Here is a 22,171-nt window from a genome sequence, read left to right as displayed (position 1 = left end):
GGATGGTCTAGATAATTCTTAGTCCTGCCATGAGTGCAGGGCACTGGACTAGATGACCTCTCGAGATCCCTTCCAGTTCTAGATTCTATGTGCAGATGCATCACATCTACTGCTCCTCCTGCATCCACTAGGCTGGTTTCCCTGGCAAAGAAGAAAATAAGGTTGATTTGCCCTGATTTGTTCTTGACAAATCCACTTTGGCTGTTACTTATCAGATTCTTATCCTCTAGGTTTGAGCAAACTGATGTCTGATATTAAGCCAAGAGCATCTCTGTCTTCAGGGGCCTAGGGAGATACACAGTAGTAAGAGCGTGGCCTCTCTGCGGGGCAGACGGTTTTCTGAGGAAGGGAAGATGGACTCTGTTCTCAGCCCCCCACGTGGGGTCCCAGCCTTGGCCCCCTTATCCCTGTCTGCGTTCCCCCACCCCAAGCCACAGCCCGGCTCCTGGCCCTAACTCCCTTACGGACTGGAGTAAGGGAGGGTGAGGTAAAGGTTCGGGGGGAACCACTGGCTTTCAGTACCCCCACTGTAAAAATGTTCCAGCACCACTGCAGTGGAAGTATGCATATGAAAGGCCAAAAGAGAACCCAAGAATTTCTTCCCTCCCCTTTACTCCGAGGTGGCACAGCCTAGCAGACAAAGGAGGCTTTAAGACACCTCTGTGCCTCCCAAATTCTGGGTGCATCTGGTGTCAGTCAGAGCTGCTCTAGACTATAGCAGCTTCCCCAGCCCCAGCTCTGCCAGCCTGGGCTAGCTGGGACAGCAGGCTCAGGATAGTAGACCCGCACCCCTGCCAGGCCTAGAGTTGTGCCAAGGAAATCCAGCTGCTTTCCACCTTTATGCCACGCCAGCAGCAGCATGGTCGCAGAACCAGGGCCAGGGTGCTCCGTGCGTACTTCCACTGTATTTATGTGAAGATCTCACATCGCTTTGCAAATATCAGTATGAACACAGCCGCCCTCGGCGGTCGGGAGTTGGCTAACCTGCTTTTACAAAGCAGGAAGAAGTTAGGGCCCCATCTCCAGAGCGGTCACTGAGACATCCTGGGCCTTATTTGCGGAGCAGCTGCTGCTCCCATAGAAGCCAGTAGGAACAGCGAATTCTCAACATTGCTGGGGGGGGGGAAGAATCATGCTTAGTGTCATGTAGAGTCAATGGCTGATTTTGAAAGTGTTGGCCTGAGTGAGTGGCCCAAGGTCACACAGGGGAAGCTGGAAATAGAACCCAGATCTCCAGGGTGCCTGGTGCCTTAACCACAAGACCAGCTTTCCCCTCTTAGGTTCTAATTTGGCAAGGCACTTAAACCCCTGGCTAACCTTCAAGTCTACAGGTAACCCACTGACGTCAGCTGGGCCACTCCTGGGGTTAGCGTTGGAGCACGTGCTTCTCTGTCTTGCTGAACCTGGGTCCGAGAGAACAGCTGGGCTGAGAGGGAGAAGTTCCAGGTTTCCCCATGGGCAGGGGGCTGTTGGGCTAGACTCTCAGTGACTCCAGAGGGGTAGCACAGGGATAACGAAGGACAGAATTTGACCCACTTAATCACCCTGCACAAGAACATACAACAGTTTGTTTGGGGGGCAATAGAGACTCTGTTCATCTAATAAGACATTGAGGCTGGACAGTTCAAGGCAGGAAAGACTTTATTGCAGTCCACAGAACACACCACGAGGGCTATGCAGCCAGCTCCCTAGAGGAAGGCGTAGCACCAGTCTGTCAGACAGGAGGCGCACCGCTGAGCCTGGCTCGGACTGGCTCCATATGCCCCTTTCAGCCACCTTTGGAAAACCGCATGGTCCTTTTTTAACAGGAGGAATTGGCCCAGAAGGATGTATGCCTGGGAGGAGGAACAGAATGAGTTAGTACAGCTAACGAGTTTCCCCCCGTCCACCCATTTGACTCCATACCCTGGAGTAGCTGGTTAATTTGAAACTCTGGGCCACTTTATAGTCTAAGCTTTGCCAGACAAGTAACTGCTTCTTTTCCTGTGGTGACTTCATTAGGGGTGTTCTGCCAGGATAAGGAACTTTGCCCATTTTTAGCCTGGTGCTTAGCTCTCCAGAACGAGAGGGAGGCCAGGTTTACTCCGACACAAGTGGGGGACAGGCTACTCTTTTAATGATGCTAGGAGCCTGTCTGTTGTGTGTAGTGCAACCTTGGGCCTTGTCTGTCCAGCTCCCTCGAAAGGGGCTGTTTTCATGACGCGAGGCTGTTGCTGGTTAACTCCACCCCATAACCACTGGAACAGGGTCTGTCCTAACTTTGTGCCGGGCGTGAATCAGCCAGGAAGTGGTCCCCACTTCAATCTGCTCTTACCCATTTTGATTGCAACTTGAAATGTTAGCAATTGTAAAAGACCAAGACAGGCTCAGGCTTGTGGGGCCTAAACATTGACCTGCCTTGACAGTCACTGTCTGCTAAAGGAGTTAGCTCACAGATTCTGCAGTTGTCCCATTAGTACCGCAGCAGGAAATGGACCAGGCAGTAAGAGGTGTCCATTACCTTCCATCAGCAGCACAACTCAAGAGTCACCTGGTTACTACAGTTTAACAAAATAAGCTGGCATCAGCTATCTGTTGTTGTCTGACTTGCTTCCCGTGCATCCCATGGCAACCAAGGCAATGCACGTGCACTAGGAGGAGAGAAGGCCACGCACACAGTGACCATAGCGGGCTGTTCTGCACGAACTGCTTGACTTCGCAGCAATGCTACGGGTGCAGACGGGATCCAGTCGTTACACAAAACTGATCCCCAACACGGGCAGGTGGAGCAGGGTTTGCTCTTCTTGAAATCTACACAGAGATCTTCCCACACCCCTTCTGTTCACTTTCTTTCAACCAGCATGCACAAAAGGGTAACTGGACTAGAAGTGGAAATTTTTTTTCCCCTAGGGGGGAGACGGCTAACCGGCATTCAAGGAAGGTAGTAAGAAAGCAGAGGCATCCCTTTCTCCAGTGACGGAATTTCCCAAGCCCGCACTAGAAACGAAATAGCTCGACCTTTTTGAGCTTAGCTGCTGCCAGACTTACCATAACGAACGCATGACATATATATTTTTAATTCCATACTCCCACCCTTCCATGGGAAGTCCTTGTGGGTTTCTTACAAACAAATTCTGCAACGGGGGGGAAAAATGCATTTCAAAAAACCAAAGGCATAGTTTGAATATTTCTGGTTGGACTGTAAAGAACTGTCACGATGCATTCACTTTAAGATGGAAGAAATTTGACCTTGCCCCTTTGAATAACATTCAGTCTTGCTCCTTTGAATAATTCAGCATAACTACCCTCCAGAGTTTAGCTCAAGTGATGGTAATGAAGTGCCTTTAAGACCATAATAGCAGGAGAAACTATCACAAAGAGCAAAGTCACAAGAACACAGTCTTCTTAAAATCAAGTCCTCTCACAGTACCTGCTCCATAAATAGAACAGAGCTTGGGAAGGAGTGGGAGGAAAAGATGGTTACCTTGTCAAAACCCTTTGTAGCTAATTTTAGTCCAAGCTCGTCATTAATGCCATCCACTGCTGTAACGTCCTTATCGCCCATCGGCTCAGACACAAACGCTTTGAACTTCTGGGTTCCGGTCGCCATGATCTGTAACAGCAGCGGCGGGAGGGCGGGGAGGAGGCAAAGAACAATCAAAGGCCAATGCTGATATCACACCTATTGGAGTCATCCTGGAAGACCAGCCCTCCCACAGAGCAAGCATTCCCCTAAGCATCCCTCCCTTGTTTTAATCCCACAGTTATCCCCATTCTATACAAATCCGACTTCCCCCTATCTCCCTGCTTTGATTGCTGAAGATTATTAACATCAGAAGTAAATAATCGGGAACCTGAGGTTAGAGAGCTGGATACTAAAGGTGGGTCGTTTCAAGATTCCTGCATGAATAGTTTGCATGTCCCTCATTTGGGTTCTTCAGTGGTGCACAAGGAATGCCTCACACAGCTCCCACATAAGGCCCTTGCTCCCTGTTGCCTGAGCAATTTTTGTCCTGTGTAAACTTCATTTTCTATCCCATTAAAAAAAAAAAATGACTAGTTTACGCCTAGGGTGATATCTAACCTGTAATCACCTACTGCTGACTATTCTGGCTCAGCAGCACGTCTGAAATATCAGGCGGACACCTGAACATCAAGGCATCCAAAGTCAGGGGCCACTTTTTGAGACTTTTTGCTTCAGTCAAGATGCATCCTTATGTAGCTACACGGGGGAAACGAGCACACGGTTTCCAGCCACGGGGCAGTTGCATTGTTGCCACCAACAGTGTAGACAATTATACCGCCTGCTCGTGACAAGCTGCTCAGAGGCTGGTAGCACCAGGGGAGCTGCACCGCTGCTGATAAACCGGTACGGCTTTTCCCCACGTGCAGGCGAGCTCAGCGTCTAATGAGCTGCAGGCCCCCACAGAGAAGAGCAGCAGAGTCCTGGCTCGCCCCGCACCACAGGGCAGAACCCGTGGCTCAGCTGGCTAGCTAGTTCCTGCCTGCCAATTCCAGCGCAGCACCAGTGTCCCTGCCCGTCGGTCCCCTTCCCCTGCCCGGCTGGGCTGGTGGAGAGAAGCCAGCAGCAGAAAGGGGAGGGTGGCGAGAGCAAGTCAAACAGACTGGGGCCACTTGTTTACCTTCTCACAGACCTTGGGCTTTAGCGGCCTCGATGGAGAAGCGGCAGCAGTGGGTGCTTCCCAGGCCTGCCCCGCAGGACCACGCCCGAAGGTCAGGTTTGTGATGACACCTCCCTCCCCACCATGGCCCGGGCTGGAGACGCCTTGGCGGACTTCAACTGCCGCAGGCTTCTGGAACCCCTTTCCCTATGACATCACTGCCCCTTGCCACGGGAAGAGGCCCGTTGGGTGGCCCGTGTTTTAGCTGCCTGCAGTTTCTCCATTGAGAGAGTCCTGATCGCAGCCGATGGGAGCGTGGCAGGGAAAGTGGCTGCCCGCTCCAGGGCGAGCGCTCATCAGCTAGGAACACTCCTGCTGTTATAAATATTGCACGGTGCAGTGCAATAGAAACCTAACCCATAAATACAGCGAATGCAGGTTATACCACGTCCCTACCCACAGAAGGGGGACATTTTCAAGTAACAAGTAGAGGGTTTTAGCCCATCCCCCTGTTCATTCATGCATCAGGGCCTGACTTGCAGAGTCACTGAGCATTGACTGCAGTGGGCATGGGGTGGAGAGGATCTGGAGGGACTTGTGGACAGGTGGGGATGATAGGAGGTGGCATCTCCTGCCCCTTAAGGCAGCCTGTGTGGGAAGGGGGACCCCAGAACAATCTGTTCACAGCCCCCAGCAGGAAATCTGCTGCAAAGACAGTATAGTCCCCAGGTGTATTAGCCCTCTACTCACTGAAACCCTTTCCCCACTGCATGGAGGGGTGTGTCTTCATGGCTACGCTACAGTTGCCCTGGCAGGGAGTTGGGGGAGAAGAGACATCTCCAGAGCCACAGGATTTGGGGGCTGGACCCCCAGTTGGTTTCACGCAGAGCAAGGCAGCCCCCTCCAGACACAGAGTCAGAGGAAGATTTACAAGAGGGAATTCACGGGGTTTCCTCTCCCTGGCCCCACACCAGATTGTGCCATAGAAAGACATGATCTCCCCCACGATTGTCGCCTGGCACAGTTTCAGCACAACAGACATGGTGCATTTTCTAAAGATGGGAGCCACAGAGACATTCAAGGTTATAATTAAACCAATAGTCCTATAAACTCTAGATTCACCACCCACCAGCATGAGTAGACACAAGGAGCCAGTTATCCGATACAAAAGTTGTTTATCTATCCCTCCTAATCCTCCATCACAACACCCTATGCCACACTTAATTGCAACTGGTAGCAGGAGTTTCCACTGCCCTTATAAACCTGCCACTTCTTAAACCAAAAAGCATAAACCACTTGCAAAACACACCAGGAGCCAGAGAGCAGAAGGAACAGCCAGCAAGCAAGGAAATAGCAAAAAGCCCAGGCTCCTGCTTTTATAAGGGGTAGGGGAGGTGGCTGGCTACAGGAGCTCAAAAGGGACAAACTAGGGAAGTTAAGTGCAATAGGTTGTACCTCTCAACTCCTTGTGCATTGTGCCTATAGGATTATATAGCCTCCTAGGTAATGTATCAGTCCTTCTCTGACTAAAATAGTGCATTCAAATCCTACAAGAGTTGCTTGTATTAAAATTTCTGCTAAGTTTTATTAATGATTATTTATTTTATTTGTGTATTTCTATAGCAGCCAAATCATGGTCAGTGCTATACAATCCTATCAAAAGAGCCCATGCCCCAAAGAGGTCACATTCTAAAACCTTTATTCCATGAATGCCCCTAGAGATTTTTGCCGTAGCAAAACACAAGGCTTGTAAGACATGCTCCAATGTTAGAAAAGAAATGCTGACTGGCTAGATTGGATGGGAATGCTGCTTTCTGTGTGACTAATGTGGGGCGCGACATGGGGATCATGGCCCTTATCCCACAACGAAATCTACATGAGCAAAAACCCTGCATCCCCATGGAGTCTCGCTCATTGCAAGTGCAGGCCTCAATGTACCTCACTGAGACGTGCATGATTTTAAGTAAACTAATAAATCAAGTGGAGAGATCTGGAAATGCATCAGCACTAAGCAACAGGGCTTGCCAAAGCCTTCCTAGCTAGCAGCCAGAGACTTGAGGCTATAAAATAACTTATCCTGTTTTAACCTCGTCATTGTATAAAGCTTTATTTATTTACTCACCTGATCCTAGTCCTTCTTCCTTCCCTCCCCAGCTGGGTGGCTTGGTTGGAAACACAGAGTAACAGCCGCCTACAATGCAGCTGTTGATCAGTCAACAGGGGCCGCTTTGAGCATAGAGGTGTAATTGTGTGGTTGATGACTATGCTGTGCTGATGGAATAATCTCTGGTGTATGTTGGAGGTGGGGGGGGAGTTCATTCCCTGGTGTGTCTTCCTGAATGACATCTGGATCAAAGTTATAGGGCGAACTTTTTGCTGCTCGCTTGCTCGTTAATTAAGGGGACTCCAGAAGTTCCCCTATGTAGTGCAGCATTCAAGGGAGCATAGCCACCCTTCCTCCCTGCCGCAGTATCCGACAGTTGGGGGAGCAGTGGGAGTTGCAGCCCCTTCCTGTACGGATCCTTCATCTGCAAGATGGATCCGCTTGTCTGTTCAAAAGGACAACTACAGGCGGCCCATAGGGCTGAGATGGAAAGAAAGCTGGGCTCAGCAGGTCCATGTCCCTGGAGCCCTATGGGCAGAGCCACTAGCAGGATTGCTGGTCACTCACTCACTGAGGACACGATCCTGCCGTGATCCAGTGCCTAGCCCACAGGGGTCCACAGAAGTGCAGGGCTCTGCTTGCACTAATGGGACCTAACCTTTCATTGCCTTCTCACGCAGCGTCTGATGCCACCGATTCAGGTGCCCTGGTTCTAACGATTGGATCTGACATCCCTGCAAGAGCATTTCTTTCTACCCTCCGCGTTTCCTAATTAACAAGGTGCGCTCAGCTCTGACTCCTTTCATTTCACCCTCCGATGCAGCAAACCTTCCCTTTGTGCCATCACCTCGGGCAGCTGTCGCCGGGTCGCTGCGGCACAGCATCGAACGGTTGCTTGGTTATGTACCAGGGTTGGTACGTGTGCCCACTCTTTCAGGGGTCTGGCTGTGAACTTTCAGCACCGCTTTTACCATGGAGAACTATTTCCAATACACTTCCCTTTCGCTCTTCTTCTCGTTTGATTAAGCTTCTGAGCTGCAGGACTTCAGAGATCAGAGCCGTTCTCCGGTCGGCTAGGTCTGTTTTCACAGGCACAGTGCTGAATTCTCTTGGCTTGACGTTGCTTTCTTGGCTACACGAGGACAGGAACTAACATTGCAGGTTGGCAGCAGAGCCAGCCTTAAACAACCTGGGCCCCTCAGGCCCAGATCCTCACAGGGATTTAGACACTTTGATTTTAATGGGAGGATCTGGGCCTGACTCCTTAGGGCCAGCACAGATTCACAATTGATGGGATTTCCTCCTCTGGCTGGACCAGAGAGGGAGGGAGCTCACCATCGGTTTACCCCATCAATAGGAAGACTGATGGGGCACAGATACCCCCTTCACCTCTCTAGCTTGGAGCAACAAAGTTTGTAATGTGCGCCCTGATCCAGCTTGTCCCAGTTAAATCTACTCTAGGAATAAGTCTGGGGGTAGCTTAACATGAGTTTCACTGAAGGAATAGAGCCATATAAAGAGAATCTTCCCCCTCTCCCTCAAAAGGTTTTATACTTAAGCTGCTTGGGATAGGGACCATCTTTTTGTTCTGTGTTTGTGCAGTGCCTAGCACCATGGGGTCTTGGTTCATGACTGGGGCTCCCAGGTGCTACCACAATACAAGTGAATAACAATAATAATAGTCATTAATAACCGCTGCACAGTATCAGACCAGAGGGCCTTCTCCTATAAATTGCTTCAAGGAAGGTACAAGAAATCCTGCAGGGGATAGTAATGGGATAATCTGCCGGCAAAGAAAGTTTCCTCCTGACTCCCACTAGTTAGAGGTTGGTTTAAGCCCTGAAGCATGAGGGTTTATAGTCCTTCCTAAACTCCTGAGGTTTTTTGGTTTTGTATTATTATAACCCTAGATATTCTTTTTAATCATATAATTATAATTAATATAGCTTATCAAGCGCTTTTTATCTACAGATCTCAAAGTGTTTCACGAAAGAGGTCAGTAACAATATCACCATTTTACAGATGGGGAAACTGAGGCACAGGGAGGGGAAGTGACTTGCCTAAGGTCACCTAGCAGGCCAGTGTTAGAGCTGGAAACAGAACCCAGCTCTTCTGAGTCCCAGTCTAGTGCTCTATCCACTAGTCAACACTGTCTCTCCAATTCCTTTTCTGTCCCCTACTATGCTCTTTGTTTCAATGATATCTTATGGCAATGAGTTCCACAGGCTAGCTGTGCATCATGTGAAAAAGTATTTCCTTCTGGGCACCAATCCGTGTTTGGTGCGACTGCCCACTGGTGGGAAAATGTTATCACGGTTATGGGTGACTTGCCTGATAACAGAGAGTGACAAGAAACACTTGGTAGGATTTATTTGTCCAAACCAATAAAGAAAGTAAAAAATCAAATGAAAATTCAGTTCGTACAGGTTACCATCCTGGGGTGGCTGATGGGATGTATAGGTCACATGTGCCAAGAAAGCAGGGGAAAAGTTCCTGCAGGCCTAGGAGAGGCAGCAGGTGGGCTCAGTTAAACTTGTGGCCAGGGGCATGGGCATGGGCATTAAGTTAAATCTGGGAATTCCTGAGGTTGAGAGGATGTTATGTGGGGTGAACCACAAAGGGAGAAAAATCAATCTCACCTTGTGACCCTCCAGTAAAGGCATTTCTTAAAGGGACAGCATCCAGTGGTGGGAGTCTTCCCACTGCTTTCACTGCAGTGTCCTCAAGGCAATGGGCTTGATCCTCCCCGCTGGTATAAATCAGCAAGCTCCCTTTACGCTCCACCGAAGCGACCCTGATTTACTCCAGCTGAGGACTTGACAGGTATCCACGAGGCCAGCTTTGGAACAGCCCTGATTGCAAGAGCTCTGTGGCTGTTGCAATCAATCAGTGGCAGCCATGGTTTCAGGGCAGATCATTTTGGGTCTGGCTTCTGTATAAAGAACGTGCAAGCTAATAGGAACTAATGTGCTAAAGATAATTAGCACAATCAAGCAAGAGTGCTGTGCTTTGAGAGCAGGGAAATATAATTGACAAGGGGCAGCCAGAAGCTCAGGATGTGATTGCCCAGAATACCTCAGGAGATAAAGACCCTGAAGAAGAAAGGAAACAGAGATGAGAAGCAACATGGGGCTAGACAAAACGAGGGGAATGTTAATATAACAATGGAAAAATAATCCCACTGTGGGAGCTTTCTGTAGTGGAACTGGGGTATGGACTATCTCTGGCCTGCCAGAGATCAAAAGCCATGTGACAATGAGAAACCTTCTGCCAAGCCTCCGCAAGAAGCGGATTGCGGGGTGGCTCAGTGGAGCGCTCCAGCCCAGCCCTGCTGGGAGTGCTGTTTTATAGACGAGGTGTAAATCAGAGGCCTTGACAACTTGTTGCTAATACAGATCCTGGGGCATTTTTGTTATGCAAAATCAGGAGGTGTCCTGGCAGAAAGCTAGGGGAGTATATGTTCCCTACATACAGCCCTGGGGTCAACTGACCAAGGTACTCTGTACTTTTTACTGTGCACAGTGTTGCTGCTCGGTACTTAAGGGGAAGTTGCTTTGCAGTGTTGAGTGAAGAGATGCTTATGCATAGAGGTCCACTTACATCTGTGATATCAATGGGCTGCACAGGTGTAGCTGGGCTTAGAATGTGACCCACAGTTTGGAAATCAATTTGTAGAGCAATTTCTGTAGATTAAAAGCGCTAGATAAATTCTAGGGTTGCCACGCATCCAGTTTTCACCCGGACAGTCTGGGTTTCGGCTTGTATGTCCAGGTACCATTTAACAAGTTCTGATGCCCAGTTTTTTTATCTGGGGGGAAGAGATGGAGAAGGGGGGGGGGCATGGGAGAAGAGACGGAGAAGGGGGTGGGGCCTCAAGGGAAGAGGCAAAGCAGAAGGAAGAGGTGGAGTGGGGTGGGGCCTTGGAGGAAGAGGCGGGGTGGGGGGGGGGTAGGGCTTTGGGGGTCTAGTTACCAGCAATTAAAAAGGTGGCAACTCTAATAAATTCACCCATTATTTTTACTTTGCAAAACTGGGGAAATATTCAGGGCAGCGCAGAAGGATTTAACTATTTACAAACCACTAACATTAATGGGAGACCTGCAGCTAAATCACTTGACACTGTACTGGATGTGTGTCGTGGTGAGTTTTATTAATATCTGCATTATCGTAGCACCTAGGGGGTACTACGCACCATACAAAATAAGACAGTCCAGCTCCCAAGAGCTTACAGTCTGAACCGAAGTACCGTGCCCCTCTCACAGGGGGGGAAGTGAGGCACATGCAAATTAAGTGACTTCCCCAAGATCACACAGGAATCTTAAGAAGCAGAAATTGAACCCAGCCCACTTTCATTCCAATCCAAAGGGCTAAATGTAAGACCTGCCTTTCTCTCCTCCTCCTTTCTTTATGATGACAGCCTGTTCACGTGATGCACTTCGAGTGCCTTTTAGTTGATTAATTTAATCAGTGTGTTTAGACCAGTGCCCTTTTTGTGTGTTGGTGGGGGTTGGGGAGAGCGGCCCCAGTCCTGTAAGGCCCTGGCGCCACGCCTGGCTGCAGTATCCTGGGAAAAATATGAAAGCCCTGGAGTCTCTCGCAGGGGCTGAGAATAGAGCGACTATTTTGGGATGCCATGCAGAAGTAGCATTACCATAATTAGCAGAAAGTGCTCCTGATTAGCATATTTTTTCACTTCTTTCATCACATCTGTTTGCGCAGAACAGTCACTCATTCTCATCTCCACTGTGGCGAGATGTACCAGGCAATCAACGAGACTCTTTGACCTTTGACAGCCCCTCTTCAAAGCAGGGCTTGTTTTCTGTGCACCGGGGAAAGATGTCTGGCCAGATCCTCAGCTGGTGTAAATCAGCATAACACCACTGCAGAGTTATATCAGCTGAGGACTTAGCCCAAAAATTCAACAACATTTTAAAATGATTTTGCTTCCCCACGTGCTTCCCTGACATCTTGTCATTGATTCCACTAAAATATTGAATTTTAATCTCACTGGGGCAGGGACGGTCTTTCACGATGTGTCTGAACAGCACCGACCACACCGGAGCCTCACCTCTAATTGATCCTGTAAAACAAATGATAGGAATAGAACATATGTGGATGTAGCCTTCAGCTACCTTTTTTCCTCTTCTTCCTTCTGTTATCAAAATTCCTTTTTCTCTCTTTGATCTCAGCCAGTAAATGCCTGCGGGAGTGAATCCAGTTACAAGACTGTATGCTGAGAGTGCTGTCTCAGACTTGACACTAGTAAGATGCGACAGCACTGATTGGAGATGTGTGTCACGGTCCTGAGACCATTCTGGCTCCTGGTTTAACAGAACATTCAGTCAGAAGTGTAGTTTTTCAATCCCGTCAGTCTCTAAGTACTTGATCCAATGCACTGGTGCTACCGCTGCTGGAGTACTGTGTCCAGTTCTGGTGCCCACAATTCAAGAAGGGTGCTGATAAATTGGAGAGGGTTCAGAGAAGAGCCACGAGAATGATTAAAGGATTAGGCAACCTGCCTTATAGTGATAGACTCCCTGAGCTCGATTTAGCTTAACAAAGAGAAGGTTCAGGGGTGACTTGATCACAGCCTGTAAGTATCTACATGGGGAACAGATATTTGAGGATGGGCTCTTCAGTCTAGCAGAGAAAGGTCTAACATGATCCAATGGCTGGAAGCTGAGACTAGACAAATTCAGACTGGAAATAACGCACAAAGTTTTAACAGTCAGGGTAATTGAGCATTGGAACAATTTACCAAGGGTCGTGGTGGATTCTCCATCACTGATCATTTTAAAATCAGGATTGGATTGTCTTCTACACGATCTGTTCTAGGAATTATTTTGGGGTAGTTCTCTGGCCTGTGCTATACAGGATACTATGATGACGATGATCCCTTCTGGCCTTGGAATCTATGAGTGCCTATTGGAGCACTTATTGGCTTCAGTGGGCTGTGGATCAGGCCCTAATTCAGTAGTTGCTAGTCGTTCCTGTCCTGCAGTTGGGGTGGCACAGGAGCCAGCTATGCCAAGACAGCAGCCATGCCAACTGGGGACTCCCACTCATCGGGGGAAGCCTCAGCTGGCTGGATCTGCCTGCCTTCCACTGCCTTTCGTGGCAGCACCAAGGGCCTGGAGTGGGGCTCAGGACTCAGCCCAGCAAATCACATTTGTATAAATGTATTTAGTAGGAAGTAGGGCAGTGAAATCCTAGATACTCTCACCCCCAAACGTACCCCCTCTGGCCCTCCACACCTTGAAACCAGCCTCACTAGTGGTGGCTTTATCCCTAGCTGATAAAGATGCTTCTGAAGGGACAATGTTCTTTGCCAATTGGAAGGCACCAGAGGGAGGGTGTTTCTCAAGGGAAGATATTCCCAGACCCCTCCAGCAGGGTGCCATGCTTACAAACTCCCTTCTGCAAGTGGCTCACTGCACATTACTGGCTTTGAACACCGGGGCAGAGTCAGAGAGAGAGGATTACGAAGGGATGGGGCAGCATCACATGCGGGACTAGTGATGAGGGGTCATGTGACTCTCAGCAGTGCTAGACTGGAACCCACTCCTGGGGCAAAGGTTAGGGGCTACCCCCGGTATGGGAAAAGACTTAGGGATAGCAGGGACTCGTAGTCCCTCCAGAGGTGACCTAGAGAAAAGCAGAGAAGAATCCCACTGGCTTGATGGTCTGTGCCCAGTGCTCCTGATGCTCAGATATTTGGGTGTTCCTCCCACTTTGGCAGCACCTTTGGGCGCTCCTCATCACCTTGGTCGTGTTGCAATCTGTCGCTGCTTCAGGGAATCGTGCCCGTCCGTGAATGGAGCTGGGCTGGCAGGAGACTTTGACTTGCTGACTTTGTGATGGCACCGCGTCTTTGGAAGGCAGGACCTAGGAGGGCATCCGATTGATGCCAGGTCTATAGAAGACAGTTAGGCCGACCCAGCTTCATAGCTCAGGGGTGTGTGTGTGTGAAAACCCCCCCACCCTTCCCCAAGCGATGTAGTTAAGCCAACCCAACCCCCTCGTGGAGACAGTGCTCGGTCGACAGATGAATTCTACCTTTGCCCTAGCGCTGTCTCTCCTGGGGTGGATTAACTCCAGTGATGGGGGAAGTGAAGACATAGCCTGAGAATCAGGAGATGGATGGAGGTTCTGTTCCCAGCTCTACCACTGACCTGGGATGTGACATTGGGCCAGCTGCTTCCCTCTCACTATTCGTGTGCCTCATCTCTTTAGATCGTGAGCTGTCTGGGGCAGGGGTTCTCTTCCTCTGTGTTTGGAAGGGTTCTGATCTTAGATGAGCCCTATAGGTGCTTCTAACATATAAATAGTCCAAATGGGTGTGTGGTCCTTATAGGAATGATATACGGTGTTAGCAATAGTGCATGTAATTACTACAGGTAACATCAATCACACTTTTCATTGGTACTCATAAGTGTTATATATTTGCACAAAGGCTCATCAGAATGTGCAGTAATTGTAAATAATAGGGCTGTGACACCCTACTGAGGACTGTCTATGAAATGTAAAAACCATAAGAGTGACCCTAGTTGTTTCTGACTATCACCAGCACCAACACAGAGAATGAAAACTGCATATGCAAAGTTGGATTTATTATTTAAAAGTTATTTTTCATGGCCAAATTCTGCAGCTTTGCACCACCAGTTTTCAGACAATAATTTCTGGCCAGAACTGAAATAGTTTTGATGGTCTCATCCCACTTTCTAGTTGTCTACATATAAAAACCGCATCAGAATATGATGTGATTGACAGCATCTGTTTGGGACCAGAAGAGAAAAAGTGGTTTAGGTCTGGGAGGAGAGCAGGAGTGAATTTCTCATGAAAAGGCAGGCGGAGGAAAGGAAGGGAGAAGAGTTGGACCCTTTCAAAGCTGTAGCCTAGTTGCAAGGTGCGATTTCAACCAGAAAACCTGTACAGCAGTTGGAAATGTCTAAATAAAAGAGCCTAGTAAGCTATTTAATAGGACAAAATGCAAGAGGAAAAAGGACACTTGAAGAAATGGAAATAATGCAAATTTGAAACTGATCAAAGGCAATACTTTTCACACAATGCACAATTAGTCTGGGGAACTCATTGCCCCAAGATATCATGGAGTCCAAGAGTTTAGCAGGATTCAGAAAGGGATAGGACATGGGTAACAAAGAATATCCAGAGTTATCACAGGAAATAGGAAAAAAATAAGGATGTTTTGGAAGGGATATAAATAGATTTGGAAAGATTAGTTTTTTATCTGTAAATGTCGATAAATGGCAATTTCACCATACACGCACAAGCCAATGAAACAATATTTTCTTACTTTACCTGTCTGTACATTTTGATTATTATAGAAGGAAAGTTTGCTTGGGAACTTATTGGAATTTGATTTAAGGACATTTACTTTGTCAACATCACATGCCAAAATAATCATCTGTGTTTGAACGGTTATAAAGCTTTAACTTTTGGAATCTCATCGTCTACTGTCATTAAATAAATATTGCCCAACACCCTGCCCCCCCCCGGCCCCATTGTCTAACCCAGCATAAATTTGCGCAACTGTGAAAATTTAAATTGACAAAAACTGGGGGGAAAAGCTTAAAAATAAACATTGATATTATCCATCAAAATGATCAAAGAAATGAATCAGTCAGATTCTGGCCACACGTAGATAGAAATGCCCTCCCCCCAGAAACTGGGATTAGAGAGGATTAGCAGACAATGGAAGGAGAAAGGGTAACGGATGACATGGGATATTTGGGGGGTGGTGGGGTGGGAAAGTGTGGAACATTGTGGGGGCAAAGGAGGGTACAATGGTGAAAACAATCATTTCGGGGCTTGTCATCATTCATTGTCCCACACTGAAGCACTGGGAGACTGAATGTTATGAAGGACCCCTAAGGGCTTCAGCCCAGAAACCGGCATGTAAGCTGGGTCCCCTAGCCTAGTGTTCCTTTTGGGCACTGCCTGGGATTGTTTCCTAATGTTGCTTAGGGGGAAAATGCCTTTTCTAGCCTTACAGTGCAGCACGGGGCACACCTAACGCCAAGTCAGTCGCATTACCAGAATTGTCTAGGGGAGTGCTTGTCCGTTGTCTGCCAATTTCATCTAGTAGGTGCTTTGCCTTCTGCCTTGAGCTTGGTTCTTTTACATCGCTTTCAGTGCTGCTGGGAATCAAAAAACGGCAGTGCTTCCTAGATCAGCCCGTAGACCACCAGTGGGCCACTACGCCATTGGCACCGTGATTTGTGGGCAGGAAAGGAGGTGGGGCCTTTTATGCCATGCTCCCCACAGCATGGCCAAACTGGAGAATGGCTGCTGCAAAGGAATTTGCTGAGGTATCCCACCGCATCCACGCAGCTGTTGCAGGAGGGGTGCTAACTTTCCGCATGTGCACGGCGGGATGCAAGCCACAGACGCAGCACAGCTGCGAGCAGCACCTGCTGCCCCTCAGGGAGCGGAAGAGCAGTGCTGAGTTGACGCCAGGAGACCTCTCTCATGGCAGGAGGGTTTGTGTCTAGCTGAGCATGTCCGCTGGAGAGCAGAGGGAGAGCGGGGGGTGGAGCTGCAGGAGAAGAGCAATCTCCCGGGCCAGGTTGGGGATTCAAAACCTTCAGCAAATTCATTTTTTTCACTTGGTGTCTCCGCTTCCCCTGTCTCAGCCCCCAGGATGAACAGGCTGCCGGGGCAGCGATGCAATCCAGCTACAGTAACCCCATGCCCTTCCCTTACTGCAGGGTACTGCTCTGTTTGTTTTGTACCCGTGCTCTTAAAATGCCAGTCCTCTAGGGCAGGGAACCTGTTATTTGTCCGGCACAGTTCTCCTATCGTACAGGGCCTTTGGCCCCAGAAAGATAACTAATCAGTGCCACTGCTAGCCAGCTCCTCCCCACCATGGCTTTGCCACTAGGCCCCAGTGAGGATGTAAGCGGTCTTCGACACTCCTGATTAAGCACCCACCGAAATCAATGGATGGACATCTTCCCATTGACCTTAATGGACACTTACTAAGGCTACATTTTGTTCTTCCTAGATATTAAAGTTTATGGGCCAGTTTGTCCACTCTGCTTCTGTCCGAGGAAGGGACCCCTCGTGGATATGCTGGTGGGGTGTGATGCATGGGGAATTCTGGCTTTTGGGCATCACCCATCTTCATCTCAGCCAACAGAAGCATGTCTGTGGATCCTCTTAAGCTTTTTAATACCAGGGACTGGCTTGCTGCCTTCCCAAAGTGTGTCAGCGAGATCTCAGGGACCGGTGCCAGTCCCTGGACTGGTCATTGAGAAACACTACTCTAGAGGAACTGAGATGTACACATGCGTGTGCATGAGGGATGGGGCAGGAGCACCAGCAGCCACTTTCCATGGCAACATGACACCAAACCCATGAAGACGCCCTAAATCAGATAACGCTGCTTCGGTCAGCATTACCATACACACTGTCCCCCTGAGTCATGTGAACTTCCCTGGCTCTGAATAAAGGGCGTTGGACTCCAAGGAGCTCTTGGGATACATGCAGATCCCAGGGTATCTGAGAGGGCTCAGCCTTATGGTGGGAGAGAGGAGGGGGAAACTTCCACCACCTGATGGATTAATGCAATGGAAACTCGCTGAGTTTCCTGTCTATTTGTAGTCCCTCCCATCTCCCGCCTGGCAGAGGACAGTCCAGTCTTATAACAGAGCTGGTTGGGAATTTTTTAACAAAACATTTTTTCCCTGAAAAAATCTGATTCGTCATAACTGAAACTGTTCGTGGCAAAGAGCCCGTTTCCACGCCTTTCCTGACTCAAAAAAGTGTTGGAAAAAAGTTTCCAAATTGCCAAGACGTCCTCCTTCAAAATTGTCAAACTGAAAAGTCACGGGGGTTCTGTTCAAAACAACTTTTCGTTTAGAATGTGCACTGAATTTATGCCAAGAAATTGGTTTAAAAAAAGAAAAGAAAGTAAAAAAGGGTCAGATTTGTATTGAAAGGTTTCAAAATGATCAAAACCAGACACGTCACAGGACCGGAACTGAAATTTGGTTTAGTTTGTCGGCTTTGTGAACATTTTCGAGATTTCAACTTTTCGTCCTGTTGTGTGATGGGAAATTTTTTCAAAATCTCAGAATTCTCCTGGGACAGAAAAACCGTTTCCCCACCCATTCCCAGTTTATAGGCTTATACTAATTAGAGATGATGTATATGAAAAATAAATACATCCCGCCTCTTGGATGCACCACAGAAACCCTCACAACTTGGATTGCATAGCGTTGAAGCTAGATTTATCCATTGTGCTAAATCAGCCCCCGGCCCTAATTCTAAGAAGCTAATGCTGTGCTCTCTCTCACCATATTCCACTTGAAATTAAGTCCAGTAAAGGAGTCTTTCTTCCCAGGGAATGTGACAAGGGGCAGGGCTGCAGCATTTCACCAGCACTGAGAATGCTAAATGTATTAAATAATGACTTAGGATCTTTTATTTCTTGGTTAGAATTAGGCTTCCAGACTTGTTTGTGCAGGCTCTAATTTAAGCCTTGAAAGATCCCCTTCCAAACTAGCGCTAAAGCTCTGACGGTAACTCGAATGGGGAAGACTTTGAAAACTAACGAATGACTTTTATATGTCTCATTGAAGCGCACACAGAAAAATCCTACACCAGCCTTAGAGTTTTAGGTGGTGCCTGCCAAAGAAGTTTTCACTCTCCTACCCCCAAAAAGAGATCACATAGGACTGAGCTGAGGACCCCATGGAGGGCCAGCGAGGTTATTCCATAGGGCACCTCCAAACTTAATTGGCTCATTTTATATAAGAAGGGGAGGGGATGGCCAGAGGTCTGAATGTCACCACCAGCTTCCTGCTCTACGCGGCAGCCCCAAGCTACATGTGTGCTGGTGTTCTTGCACAGCTGCCTACATTTCAAAAAGTTTTGTTAGGGACAGCTGTCCGAACAAGCCACTAGCGTGATGGTTGGTACTTAGGCCCAGATCCTCAAAAGGTATCTAGGCACCTCCCTGCCTTTGGCCCTGCTTCAGCAAGGTTCTTAATCATACGCATGACTTTAAACATGTGAGGAGTCCCACTGGCTTCTGTAGAAAAACTCATGTGCTTAAAGTTACACAAATGCTCAAGTGCATTGCTAAATCAGGCCCATGTGCCCAGATCCCTAAGCCCATGGAGAGTTCCTGGCAGGATCAAGGGCTTTACAGGGTTAATATTGGAAGGTCTCATGAAATTCGAAAACACAACAGCTGGAGGGCTATGGGTTACACTGTGTTTTGCAAACATTAATTGTGACAACTCCTGGGAGGGAGGGAGTTGGGGGGTTGGGAAGAGTTATTATCCCCATTTTTATAGATAGGAAAATTAAAGAAGAAAGGCCAAGGCCAAATTTTAAAGTGTCCAATAATTTTGGGTGACTGACTCGAGACACCATGGCCTGATCTTTCAGAACAGCTGGGTCTACCCAGAAAGCCCTTAAAATTGATCCTTAGTGAAGCAGTCTACTTGTGAATAGACACGACTTGTGGGCAGGTCTGATAAGTCTACTTATTAAGCTAATCAGGAATGTTTCACTGTTTACCTTGCTCTCCCTCCATTTGTTTGTTTTATCCATCTGCTGTCTTGGTATATACAAGACTGTAAACACTTAGAGGAAGGGCCTATCTTTTTATTATATGTGGTGTGCACAGTGCTAGTACAAAAGTGATCCCCAAATAGGACCTAAAGGCGCTTCTGAAATAATGTTCCAGTATTTGACCAAATTGAACATGCCACAAAGTAAGACCTGTGATCCCAAACCTTCAGTCCTTTCTTAGATCCAAGTTCCGTCACCATTTAAGCATGTGCTTATCTTGCATAAGCACTTGGATGTAGCATGGTCTACTGGACAGAGCACTAGACTAGGACTAAGGAAACCTGGCTTCTATTGCCAGCTCTGGGCAAGTCATGGTTCCACTGTGACTCAGTTTTCTCATCTGTAAAATGGTGATAATGATACTGACCTTCTTTGTAAAGCTCTTTGATATCTACTGATGAAATATAGTAAATAAGAGCTAGGAATTATTAATTATTATTATTAATTTAACCCAGGGTTAGGTCCATTTATGTCAATGGGATTATTTGTACAAGTAAAGAAAAGCATGTATTTACATATTTGCAGGATCAAGGCCTTAGGTAACAGCCCCCTCCCCTCACTTTGTAGTTAAGGAGAGTTTTGTCCCAGTTAGGATGGCTGAATTTTGGGCTCCTGCAATCATTCCAGATTATCATTTCATTTCTTTCCAGTGGAATAGCTATTAACAACCCCAGTAGAAAAAGCCCTTAAGTGCCCTAACAAGTAACTGATTTTGCAATCATCAGTCATAATCGGATAATATTTGTAGTGCCTAGGACACTCCAGCCAGGACCGAGGCCCCATTGTGCCAGGTGCTGTACAAATGCATAGTGAGAGACAATCCCTGTCCCAAAGTGCTGACAATCGTTTATTTAATTAATCGTTTTCACTCCTGCCACCCACACAGTTGCCGGAGAAGGTCGGAGCCTGGGGAGGCCGGGTGCAGAGCAGAGGAGACTCCAGGACGCCCTAGTAAACACCAACACCAACTAGTATGTGTAAAAGGGAATGCTCTTGCTTGCTGTTATTCTCCAGGTCAAAGCCTGCAGCTGGCAAACTACAACTCCCATCATTCCACTCGCCTTCAGCGGCCCCATTGGTCTCCCGGCTCATCCACTCGCAAGAGCCCTCCCTCCCGCTGTCTCCTCTCTCACTGGGCCGCCGCAGGCTTGACTGGCGGGGCTGGCACCAACCGCCGCAGGCCCATGCGGAGCCGCGGGGGCGGGCTGGAGGGAAGCCTTGGGAAAGGCTCCGTGCCAGCGTAGAGGGAAAAAGTGCCACGACTCCACAGAGGCGGCGAGCGGCGGAGCGGTGTTGGGGGGCTCTGGGCATCGGACCGGGCACGGGCAGCCGGGCGCATCACCCAGCCAGAGGCGCTGTCTCCTCCAGCCTGGGCGGTGCGTTGGCAGCTGCAGAGCTTGGGAGGGGGCGTCTAGTTGCCGGGGCGAGAGAGCGAAGTCGGAGGCGCCAGTCAGGTAGGAAACTCGAACCCCCCAAAGCCATTTCCCCCCTTTCCTCCGCCGCTTGCCGCGGCTGGCGGGGAAGCTGAGCCCGGGATCTCAGCCTGCCGGGGCCAGCCTTCCGAACTCGGGGGCGCTCCGCGTTCCATGGAACCCGGGTCAGCGTTCCATGGAACCCGGGTCAGCGTTCCATAGGGTCCCCCCAGCGTTCCAAAGAGTTCCTCATCGGCGTTCCAAAGAACGCCGGGCTGGGAACACCCCACAGCGACGGCTAAGGCGATGCGGGACAGAATCAAACCCTGTGGTGGTGGGGAGGGTCGCGATACCTCCCCCCCACCCTAGATCTAATGGGGAAACCCCCCCAGTCGGCTAACACTACGCGCCGAGCCGACCCAGCAGCATCCCTCTCCCTCCGGTAGCTAGTGCGCCGCTTCCCCCTGGAAGCGCCGGGTGAAGTTGTGTGGCTCCTCCGGCCACGTTCACAGCTGGAGCAGGAACGGGTTACATGGCCGGAGCGCGCATAGCTGACGTTGCTTGACTGGAAGACTCCAGGGGATTTAAATGCCTCCTGGAAGCCTTAAGCCAGGGCTGGATAATTGCGTGGAGGGAGCCAGGGGCCGGTTTGGCGTGAGATCCGCGGCGAGGCGGCCCCTGGGCTGCGATCCTCCTGGAGGAGGGGGCTGGTAAGGTGGGCACCGGGGCGGCTTCTGGCTGTCAGGCTTTGCAGGGACGTCGCGAGCTGCGGCTTCGTGCCCCAAATCCCTGCGCGCGCCTCTCTCCGGCCTGGGGCGGCGGGGGGAGAAGAGGATTAAAACGTGGCGGGGGAGTTTGCAGAACAATTCGAGGCGGAGTTTCCGCCTCCCCCGGAGCCACCCGTGCCCTGTCTGCCGAGCCGCCGCTCACTCCGCTTTCATAAGCGGATCGGTTTGCAGCGAGCTCGCGGGGGGGGGCTGGTCCCTTCCGGATGAATGGGACCGCGCTGTGCCAGAGGCGGTGCGGAGTGACGACGTGTTCAGTCGGGGAGGGGGGGCGCTTACCCCTGCCCCGGACCCAGGGCACCGCGGACGGAGTCTGCTCCAGTGGCGGTTTCCTCCTCTGCTGTTCGGATCCCACGTCCCCAGTCCCTTCGCTTCAGCGCTTGCAAAGCGAGGGGGGGGCGCTAGGCGTGAGCTCTGCCCGCTCCCTGGAAGTGCTCGGGGAGTCCCCGCTCGCCTGGCAACCCCGCTGCAGGCTCCTTCCCCCGATCGCTCGTGGGCCGCTGGCTCTGGCTGCTTCCGGATGGATTAGTGGCCGAGCCCTGGCCGCTGCTCTCCCCTGGTGCAATCACAGGGCTGCACCAAATAAAGACCTAAGTGTCCCCTTCGGGGAAACTGAGGAATGTCTGCATTTCCCTCCGCCAGAAGCTTAACGGGGGGGGAGAGCTT

General features: G+C 49.5%; 2 protein-coding genes across 13 annotated transcripts in view; one reads left to right on the top strand and one right to left on the bottom strand.

Annotated features, from left to right (window-relative positions):
• Positions 1-1,623: 1,623 nt before the first annotated feature.
• Positions 1,624-22,010, bottom strand: BANF2 (BANF family member 2). 6 transcript variants are annotated; one of them, XM_007063140.4, is made up of 3 exons: positions 21,785-22,010; positions 3,464-3,592; positions 1,624-1,835 (listed from the first exon to the last, which is right to left on the bottom strand). In XM_007063140.4, exons 2-3 carry the CDS (start codon positions 3,587-3,589, stop codon positions 1,689-1,691), a joined length of 273 nt encoding a protein of 90 aa, XP_007063202.1. In that variant the 5' UTR covers positions 3,590-3,592; positions 21,785-22,010; the 3' UTR covers positions 1,624-1,688. The 6 variants fall into 6 exon arrangements, with proteins under 6 accessions (XP_007063202.1, XP_043400032.1, XP_043400034.1 ...); XM_043544097.1 differs by lacking the exon at positions 21,785-22,010 and adding an exon at positions 9,345-9,555; XM_043544099.1 differs by lacking the exon at positions 21,785-22,010 and adding an exon at positions 6,724-6,881.
• Positions 20,267-22,171, top strand: part of RRBP1 (ribosome binding protein 1) — a 56,205-nt gene continuing 54,300 nt past the window's right edge. For 2 of the 7 annotated variants that reach the window (XM_043544095.1, XM_037896199.2), the window contains exon 1: positions 20,267-20,762. In XM_043544095.1, the coding sequence (XP_043400030.1) occupies positions 20,282-20,762 (481 nt within the window). In that variant the 5' untranslated portion in view covers positions 20,267-20,281. Of the gene's footprint in view, positions 20,763-21,202; positions 21,436-22,171 lie in introns of those variants that run through there. The other 5 variants (XM_043544093.1, XM_043544091.1, XM_043544092.1 and 2 more) reach the window with 4 other exon arrangements.

This window comes from Chelonia mydas, chromosome 3 (assembly GCF_015237465.2).
Source record: "Chelonia mydas isolate rCheMyd1 chromosome 3, rCheMyd1.pri.v2, whole genome shotgun sequence".
Taxonomy (NCBI): Eukaryota; Metazoa; Chordata; order Testudines; family Cheloniidae; genus Chelonia; species Chelonia mydas.
Note: the sequence above shows the minus strand (reverse complement) of the source record. Positions and strands in the feature narration are given on the sequence as shown.

Coding starts and splice junctions, on each gene's coding strand:
- BANF2 (XM_043544097.1), bottom strand. CDS start 9,368: ATGCCTTTACTGGAGGGTCACAAG. Junction 3,593..9,344: donor CTTTACTGGAGGGTCACAAG/GTGAGATTGATT, acceptor CTGCTGTTACAG/ATCATGGCGACCGGAACCCA. Junction 1,836..3,463: donor CTACAAAGGGTTTTGACAAG/GTAACCATCTTT, acceptor TCCTCCTCCCAG/GCATACATCCTTCTGGGCCA.